This window comes from Paracoccidioides lutzii, assembly GCF_000150705.2.
Source record: "Paracoccidioides lutzii Pb01 unplaced genomic scaffold supercont2.34, whole genome shotgun sequence".
Lineage (NCBI taxonomy): Eukaryota > Fungi > Ascomycota > Eurotiomycetes > Onygenales > Ajellomycetaceae > Paracoccidioides > Paracoccidioides lutzii.
Window position 1 is genome coordinate 44,603 of NW_015440980.1, and position 10,808 is coordinate 55,410.

At 32.5% G+C, this 10,808-nt stretch overlaps 1 protein-coding gene across 1 annotated transcript; it reads left to right on the forward strand.

Annotated features, from left to right (window-relative positions):
• Positions 1-978: 978 nt before the first annotated feature.
• On the forward strand, positions 979-1,735 carry PAAG_08418 (proteasome component PRE3; the record flags this gene model as incomplete). The annotated part of the gene is made up of 2 exons (XM_002789594.2): positions 979-1,253; positions 1,414-1,735. The coding sequence occupies 2 exons, from the start codon at positions 979-981 to the stop codon at positions 1,733-1,735; spliced, it is 597 nt and encodes a 198-aa protein (XP_002789640.2).
• Between the last annotated feature and the right edge of the window lie 9,073 nt (positions 1,736-10,808).

A 10,808-nucleotide genomic window follows, 5' to 3' on the forward strand; every position in this document is an offset into this window, starting at 1 on the left:
TGGTGTAGGGGAGCTTGGAGACTCCATGTCATTCAGTTCACATGTGCGGCGGGCGATTGGGGTGAGGAGATGGGGTCTCTTGGGTGGACGGCGTATGGGGGAGCAGATGCGCGTCAAGGCTCGGGACGCGTTCGGTGGTGTTGGGGGGCTGGGCGCGCTGGCGGCGCTGCGTCGGCACGCCATCAGGCTTGCTGCCTGAGGGGATGGGAGAGAGCTTATAGGGATGTGATCAGGATTGATTAAGATGTTTTTGTATAACGATCAGAGAGTTGCCGGATGTGTTGCTTATCGTACGTTTGAGTGGAGGCTTGGAAGTTGAAGTTGAACCTCATTTGGTCATGTGATGCTAAGACCCGGCAGTTCAAGCAGAAAGTTTAACTAAACTCATCGCAGACTCATTAACAACCCCATCTTCAACTCAAAGTTAATTAGCTACCTCAATCAGCTTCAAGCAATCTCAAGCAACTTCATTCGTTTCATTCATTCGAGCTGCTGTCAACCAATTTGTCTCTTTGCTCACCCCACTCTGCACTACCATTACCTGCTGCTGTGCTGTTTTGTATTCGCGTCCCGCTCCCATCCCAATCTAGCTTCGATAGCTACCACACATCCTCTGTTCTCTACCGTAAATATGGTCGCTCATGGTGTTACTGGGGCTTTAGGCGAAGGTCCGTTGATACTGAATCAGTATTAACGCTGGGTTTTATTGAACTAACAACTCTGCGTAGATGGTATCCATATAGATATGAACCACCTCAAGAAGGGAGAAGTCAAGTATGGGGCTATGAAGGAGTTCTTCAAGTGTGTCTCTTTTGTTGAACCACCAACTAACTAACCTTCGTCATGTGCAATAGTCTTGGTACCTCTATGTGAGAATAATCAATCCTCCTCTTTTTCCCCCCCTAATTCCTTCTACCCGTACCCCATACACATCTGCACCTTTGAGCCCCGTAATTTTAACCTTCAATGGGCAACAGCATGGCAATCAACTTCAAGGATGGCGTTATTCTTGGAGCCGATAGTCGCACAACCACTGGAGCATATATTGCCAATCGGGTCACAGACAAATTGACTCAGGTCCATGATACCATTTGGTGTTGTCGCTCAGGTTCTGCCGCGGATACACAGGCCGTTGCTGATATCGTGCATTATCACCTTGGAATGTATGGCATAGTGAACAAAGAACCTCCAACGACCCAAACAGCTGCTGCGCTGTTCCAGGAACTGTGCTATGACAATAAGGATATGCTAAGGTGAGCAAATATCTACCTGCTGCTGACATCACTTTGCTGTATTCATCAGCTTTCAGCCCCACCAGTTTTCTTTCTTCTTTCTTTTTTTTTTTTTTAACTTCCTCCCTTATATACTATAACTAAACTTATCCATGCTAATTGACTCTATTTATGCAAACAGCGCAGGGATCATCATTGCAGGTTATGACCAACGACATGGAGGTCAAGTGTACTCAATACCACTAGGTGGTTCGCTTCACAAACAATCATATGCCATCGGAGGCTCTGGGTCGACATACATTTACGGCTACTGCGATGCAAACTGGCGGGAAGGGATGACAGAGGAGGAAGGTATTGAGTTCGTGAAGAATTCCTTGCAGGAAGCGATAAAATGGGATGGCAGCTCAGGTGGTGTGATCCGGATGGTGGTGTTGACAGCAAAGGGTGCGGTGCGACATCTCTACCTCCCGGATAATGGATATACAGGACCAGGTCCGAAATAGTGAATAAAAATATAAGCCTCAGTGTCATGATTGCCCTTTTTCCCTACCGCTGTAGCGATTCCTAATTACTCCTCTAATATTCATCCATAGTATATGACTGTTAAAATCCGTATTGGTATAAATTATTTCCCCCTTTTAAGGTCCCTTCCTTCCCCAGAGCTTTCAGAGCTGATGTGCATTATTACAGTAAAGAAGCAACAGCAAAATTGTGATGCCAAGACTCTCTATACTGGCTCCTTGCTCTCACACTGCTTACCACACTGCTTACTAAAGTGCTTACCTCTCTAAGAGGAACCGTTATGTTGGAGGATGCCCCGGCTACCCGAGGTCACGTGCACCTATGTATTTATTAGTAGCTAGCTAGCTTGCTTAGAGTCACACAATGCAACAAGGTAGACAACGGTCCTCTAAGAGGTTATGAGACCCTTGAATTAGAGGTCTTTTGCTGTGAACAATGTAAGGAGAAGTTGTGAATGAACAGCTATGAACAAACAGCTACAAACAATGTGAGAAAAAATGTGAACAATAATTGCATAATATTAATAATCAATCTATATTCAGATGAAATGCCAGATTTGACAGAAGAATACATGTCAAAAAGAAGACAAAATCAAGAATCTGAGAATAGAACTCTGGAGAATAGAACTTCAGAGTCTGCAAATTCACTGTCTACATCTATTATAGTTTGTAAAAGTGTTTCTGAAGTATTTAAAACAAATAAGATAATTCTGAAGAAATCAGACAAGTCTAATAATATATATAAAGATCTGATTGATAAAATATCAAAGAATATGATTGACTTTAGTGACTAGATATCAAAAGTTAGTGAAGAAACTCTGATGAGATTAGAAATTGCAAAACTTCAGTAAGAAGTTGAAATGATAAGAGCTAGCAGAAAGACATTTATTATCAATGCTAGCAGTAATGAAATAAGTGAAGATTTTATAAACTATTTATAGAAAAAAGACAGAACTACTGTCATAATAAAGATCTGACTAAATTTAGAAATTAAATGAAGTACATTAAGAAATCTGTTATTCTGACTGATTTTATAAACTATTTAATATGAAAAGAAGAGATGATACTGACTGCTAAGCAATTTGAAATTAATGATACTCTCAATGAAAAGTAATTTATCTCAGAGAATGATGTCAGTATGAATATACAATATTTTTAAACTGAAAGAAATATATAACTTTATAATTATATATTGTCTTTAATTTTTCTACAAGTAAGATTTTATTTTATAATACTCTCAGATCATCAGTTGTCAATATATATTCTATGAATAATTATAGAAGAGAACTTCTCAGAGAGATCTACAGTTTATTATATCTATTTTTTTGAAAAACTGATTAGCTTAACAGCTAAGACAAAAGACTTATATAGAGCTTTTATAGAATATCTGATCATCATTTAGACTGAATATATTTATTTGAAGTATAAGATTGAAGATTTTGTTCTTTTTGACTGCTTGTTAACTGATATCAGTGCTGAATGAGCATCATTCATCAGAGATAAAATAAATCACATTGAAAAAGATACTAACATTTATGATATTGAAATAAATTTTATGAAACTATATTAAAATATTCTATTATATTTATCAGTCATTAAATAAAATATTATTTTAACAAATATAAAAAATTCTGCAAATAATACTCAATATTCATAAAAAAAGAATAAGAGTAAAAATAAAAGTTTGAGAACTAAAGACAAAGATAAAGATAAGAAGTTCAAATAGAATAGCAATAACATGAAAAAAATATACTATTAATATCAAAAGACAGAGCATCTCATGACTAACTATTGAATAAAATATTCAGAAAAAATGCTCTGCAGATCATAAAGAAAAGAATAAATATAAAAATAAAAATAAAAATAGCATTGTTTCAGTTTATAATATTATGAAGTAAGTATTTTTTGCAAAAGAAATAATTTATTTCAGTGATAAAGTGATAGAGTATATTTGAGTTCTAGACTTCAGATCAGAAGCTCACATCACATCTCTGAAGAATATTGTTGAGATTACATTTCAGAGAATGAATGTCATGTAAAAGATAATAGATGAATCTACAATATCAGTAGCAAATGTAGAAAGGATGTGCATTTCAACTGAAGAATCTGATATTAAACTGAATGATATCTGTTACATCTTAAAACTGAAGATCAATTTAATAAATCTCAAAAAACTTGTATACAAAGATTATACTTTTAAACAATTGATGTATAGCAATAATCATTCAATTTTGATAATGTCTTCTGACAGAATAATAGACTTTACAGTGTATTTGAATGAAAAGAATATTTATATGATGAAAAAATCATCAATATTAAGAGATTTGATTTGTTTTACAATATTAAATAATGATTTTGAACCTGCATGTATCTTGCAATCAAATAATAATTCTCTAATGAAGCTGCTCAAGAAGAATATCAAGACTTTAAAATATATAAAAACATAGTGATATCAAAAACTGAGTTATTTAAATCTCGTGAATATATCAAAAATGACTGCAAATTCTAGATTAAAAATGTAAATAAAAGATTAAAGAACTTTATCATTCTGCAAGATATATATATAAGTAAAAATGACTCACTTGCTTTTTATTCTAATAAGTAGAGCTGTTAAATCAGTAATAAAATTTTTTATGAACCTTGCAGAAGAAGAATAAATATTATATGATAAAAATCTACTCACTAAAGGAAATGCAAGATATTAAATAAGAATTACAGATGATATTACTCACTTTAGATAAATTATTCTGATTGTTATAAAAGTAAAAATCATATTAGTGCTTATAAACTTCATTAATATAATTGAGGTAACATCTCAACAGTTTATAGGAACTTTATACTGAGATGATGATGAAGAGTTCAAAAGTGATGATCTTAAGGTATTTTACAAGAATAAGAGAATAGTATATAAAGTGACAACTTTAAATATATCTCAATCAAATGACTCTGCAGAATGTATGAACTAGTTAGTAATGAATAAGACAAGAAGTCTATTATTTGATAGTGAGCTTGTTAGAGAATTTTAAGATGAGGTAATATAGATAGCTATAATATTGATAAATACATTCTCTATATCAATAAAGATTTTTAGCTGCAAAGACAGCAGTTCATTAATATCCTTTAAAGTTTGAACAGAGATTCAACTGTCAGTTCATTGAATTCACAGATGAGAATGCAAAATTTATAAAAAGAATCTAAAAATGATAAATAAGCTCATAGACAGAATAAATGACAAGAAGTGATAATTGATGAGTTATCAAGAATTGCATCAATATCATATATGAAACTCAAAAGAATATAAATTAAAAATTATTAGAGATGTTATTTTTGATGAAGATCTTGTCACAGAATTTGTTCCTATGAATACTGTAAGTGAAGCTGTTGAGATAATAAGAGAAGACATCAAACTGTCAAAGAAATTAGATGTTGTCAACTCTTTAAATGATTTATATCACTGTCTGCTAGAACAACTAGCAAAAGATAAATCAGAGATTTTGAAGATGTTAATTAATAATAATCTAAAAGATATCATTGATCTGATTTATCTACTCAATGAGACAAAGCTAGTTAAGAATAATGAATTTGAGATATTTGCCAGTGATACTGATTTTGTTCTGAGCATGTTTATGAATCACTCAAATAATCTGATAGAGGCAAAGAAGAGCTCAGATTGAAATCACTGACTTGAGATAATAAAAAAAAAAGTCAAAACATTTGAAAATAAAAAGACATATATTATTATTAAGAAAATGCCTGAGATGAGTATACTGATGAGCAAATGAGTGTTTAATCATAAGTTAAATAATAGAAATGAGATAATTCATTTTAGAGTCTGCTGAGTGATTAGAGAATTTCTGCAGCAGCAGAGCATTTACTACTTCAAGTTCTATGCTGCAGTCATCTCAACACCTACAAGTTATTTTCTATTCACTATATCAACTACCAGAGGTTGGAAATTGAAGTTGATTGACTATGTATCAGTATTTTTGAATAATATACTACACAAAATGAAATAGTCTATATGCAGTTATCTACAGATATTAAACATAAAAGAGAAGAACTGATGAATCTTCTTAGAATAGAGCTTGTATGGTATGAAGCAAGCTGCAAGAATTTGATATTTTATAATAATAGAGTATCTCATATCACTGAGATTCAGAATTTCAAAATATGATGAAGAATTTCTATTTCATTCTATTTGTAAGATCTATTTAATACTGCATATTGATAATTGCAGAATTATAAATCTTAAAGAAACAAAATTAAATTAAGTATTGAGTGAGATACAGAAGAAATTTAATATGAAAGATATTAAAGAAGACAAGTCTTATCTTGAAATGAAAATCAAATATAGATCAAATAATAACTTAGAGGTTTTACAAATTCACTTTATTGAAAAAATCTTTCAAGATTTTAAAATAGATAAGATTAACCTCACTGCCACATTTATGATAACAGAGAGAAATATTAGATTGAAAAATGAGTTTATGACTATGAGATATTATTAAAGACTTGAATCACTTCAATATATTGTAATAAGCACAAGGTCAGATTTAGTATTTACTATGAATTATCTGTCAAGATTTAACTCATATCTAAATAAGAACTGCTGGATGACCTTGAAGCATATTCTTTACTATATAAAAAAGATAAAAGCTCTGAGAATAGTTTACAAAAATGAGAGAGATGATAGAAATCTATAGTCAATTGCTTATTGTGATTCAGATTGAGCAAATGCAAACTCTCAATATAAATTAACATCTGACTACATCATTATAATTAATGAATTTTCAATATTATAGTACTCACAACATCAAACATCAACTGTAAAATTAACAATAAAAGTAGAATATATCACTGCTAGTGAGACTGTATATGAGTTTATTTGATTAAATAATATACTGCAAGATACAGATCTGATGAAAGAGAAGTCAAAGATCTACATAATATTGCAGATGAATAATAAAGATATCATTAATCTGATAAAGAGAAAGTTCTTGACAAAGAAATTCTATCATATAGAGATTTATTATTATATACTTCATGATCTACTTGAGAAGAGAGAGGTAAAGCTCTTATATATAGATTCTATAGCAAATAAAGTAGATGAATTTACAAAGTCTTTGTCAAAACCAGCTTATAATGAATTTGTGAAGAAATAGAATTGACAGAGATTTGATCTCATTGATGAGAATGATTGATTTTATACAGTTTTGTAGCCTCTAAGAAGATATAATGAGAATATAGATTAGAAGAATAATTGTATACTTTCTTTACAAAGTTACAGTATGAAGATATAATAGAACTTTTTCTAATAGAAAAACTAACATCTGATTCCTGTATTTAATTTTTATTATAGATTTGAAAGCATTCAGCAACTAGGGAATAGAGCAGAGCTCAGGCTCACTGTGATACCAAGGCTCTCTATACTAGCTTTTTGTCCTCACACTGCTTACCATACTGCTTATCAAAGCACTTTAGAATCAGATCCTTTAGGTTCTCACACTCACTTACTAAAGCACTTATCTTCATACTGCTTATCAAAGCACTTTAGAATTAGCACTTTCTATAGAATCAGCATCATCTCAAAATTCAGCATTTAGAATTAACACAGATCAGCACTTCTCAAAAATCAGTCCTTTAGCATCAGCACTTCCTGGAGGATAAGATTAACACTTCATAAAGATTCAGATCACTGCATTACTAATTCCTCATTTCATGAAAGATTAGAGATAAAATCTATTGCTACTCATTCATGTATATAAACACTCTGAATTTTCAAAGTTCCTTCAAGAGATTCAGTGGTTAGCTACTATTCAATCCTACATATATATTTCATTCATCATTATCCTCTTCCCTCCATAGCGCTCACAGCGCCTATACACCTCTCCTCTTACAACCTTAGTTATAGAGCTTCTCACGCTTCCTTTTAACACTTAGTTCATCCACTTTTGTGTTCTCACACTCACTATAATATGAGAGAGTGTTGGAGGATTCTCTGGCTACCTGAGTTCACATGCATCTATGTATTTATTAGTAGCTAGCTAGCTTGCTTAGAGTCACACAATGCAACAAGGTAGACAATAGTTCTCTAAGATGTTATCAACCTTGTTGTTCAGTGAGACTCTAAGCGAGCTAGCTACAACTAATAAACATATATAGATGCATGTGACCTTAGATAGCTGGGGAATTCTCTAACATCTTTTCATGTCATAGTGAGTCTAAGCTCTGCTCTATTCTCTAGCTGCTGAATGCTCTCAAATCTGCAATAAAAATTAAATATAGAAATCAGATACTAGTTTCTCTATTAAGAAAAGCTTTATTACATCTCTGTACTATAATTTTATAAAGAAAGTATATAATTATTCTCTTAATTTATATCTTTATTATATCTTTTTAGAGATTATAAAATTATATAAAATTAATTATTTTCATCAATGAGATTAAATTTTCATCAATTTTATTTTCTTCACAAATTCATTGTAAGCTGGCTTTAGCAATGGCTTTGTAAATCTGTCTGCTTTATTCACTGTAAAATCTACATGTAAAAGCTTCATCTCTCTTTTTTTAACTAGATCATGAAGTATATGATAATGAATTTCTATATGATAAGATCTTTTTATCAAGAACTTCTTCTTTGCCAGATCAATAACATCTTTATTATTCATCTATAATGTTGTAAAGATCTTTGACTTCTCTTTCATCAGATCTATATGTTGTAGCATATCATTCAATCAAATAAGTTTATATATAGTTTTATTAGTGATGATATATTCTGCTTCTATTGTTAATTTTACAGTTGATATTTAATATTATAAGTATCATAATATTGAAAATTCATTAATCATAATGATGTAGTCAGATGTTGATTTATATTGAGAGTTTGCATCTGCTCAATCTGCATTATAATAAGTAACTGACTGTAGATTTCTATCATCTTTTTCATTTTTGTAAACTATTCTCAGAGCTTTTGTCTTCTTTACATAGTGAAGAATATGCTTCAGAGTCACTTAGCAGTTCTTATTCAGGTGTGAGTTGAATTTTGACAGATAATTTACAGTAAATGCCAAATCTGACCTTGTACTTAAAACAAAATATTGAAGTGATTCAAGTCTCTAATGATATTTTGTAGCTGTAAACTCATCTTTTAATTTAGTGTCTCTCTCTGAGATGAATTCAAGTTGTATATTTGCTATCATAGATATATCAGTGAGGTTAACCTTATTTATCTCAAAATTTTTAAAAATCTTTTCAATATAACAGGTTTATGAGACTACTAAGTCATTATTTGACCTATGTTTGATCTTTATCTCAAGATAAGACTTGTCTTCTTCAATATCTTTTGTGTCAAATTTCTTCTATATCTTACTCAACACTCAATTTAATTCTGTCTCTTTGCGGTTTCTAACTCTGTAATTATCAATATGCAGTGTTAGATAGATCTTGAAGATAGAATAAAATAGAAATTATAAGAGGTTGAACCCTTAGATTTGCTCTGGCTGGCTGACTCAGCCTAGCTATTGTTTGCATATGCGCATGTGATCATGCTACGCGAGCTTGCTTAAGCTTAAGTTCTCATCTCATTCTTTTCTTCCCTTTCTCAAGCAATTTATCCTTGTTATATAGGAGGACTAGCCTCTAGTTCTTAGAGCTTAATCCTTTACATTATGAATTACTTCACTTCTTTCATTGATAGGCTACTGAGAGTCTTAATCCTGTATCATGAAGCTCAGCAAACATGTTGACATATGATAGACTATTGAGAGCCTTAAATTCTGCATCATAAAGTTCAGTGATAGCACTGATATATGAATAGACTGAGTTAGCAATTGTGCTAACAAATGAACAAGCAACATTGAAAATGTCTAGCTGAATGAGATAAAGTAATAAACTTGTACAACAAATACACAAATGAATCAACATGAAGCAATGAGCAGGGATGCTTTCAGCAGTGTTGAACAACAATGGATGGCCTTTCTTCAACAGCAAGAACAGGTCCAGTGTGAGAACAGGAATTTAATAGCAGCTCAGCAAGCTGAAATAGCTAATCTACAACAAGCTTTGAACATTCTGACATTAACCCTCTCTCAATCAAATCTGCAACCACTCATTGCAGTCAGAAGATCAAAGATCAAGCTACTGGACTGCAAGAAGTATGATGATTCTAATCTGAAGTACTATCCTCAGTAAGAGCTAAAGCTTCAATCAAAACTTAAGGTCAATGGAAAAGCTTTAGATAATAATGAGGAATGTGCTTAGTATGTGTACTCAAGACTGGAAGAAATAGCAGCAGCTTGAGTTTACCTCTGAGTTGAGAATAATAAGAACAAGATCAACTTCACAGTAGAGAGCTTACTGGAGCAGACACACATGCTCTTTAGTGATTCTGCATGACAGGAAAAGGCTATGCAAAAGCTCAACAATCTATGACAGAGTAGAAGAGCTCTATTTGACTTTCTGCCTAAAATTAATCAGCTACTGCTGGAAGCTGATGGTCACAGATGAGATGATCACATTAAAAAGAGATATTTGAAATCTGCTCTAAGCATGGAGCTGAGGAAAGGCATAGTGAGTGTAAGAGAACTATCTCTCTATGAGAATTACTGCAAGGAGCTTAGATTAGTTGATCATAAACTCTCTGAGCTTAAGACTTTAAGACAGTAGTCTAAACATCACAAGGACAGATCTTCTTCAGATCATATGATGTCTAATTCATACTCTCTACTTCATCATATTGTTCTTGACTGATGAAATCAGTTTCAAGCTTCTACTGATGATCTGATGAATCTCTCTCCTGGTACTGTGACCCCAAGCACCTGCTACATCAAATTGATAAATCAGACAGAGGTTAATTGATGAAGAGAGCAAGGCCTGTGCCTGAGATGCAGAGCTGGAGATTATATGATTAAGAGCTGTCCATTCAAACCTCTCAGACACTCTGCCACCCCCATGATAGCTAAGGTGATCTCTGAGCCAGTACTGAATGATGACAATGTGAATATGAGCAAGGATTCAGGAAAAAGAGTAGCTCCAATCAAAAGACACTGGAAGGAGC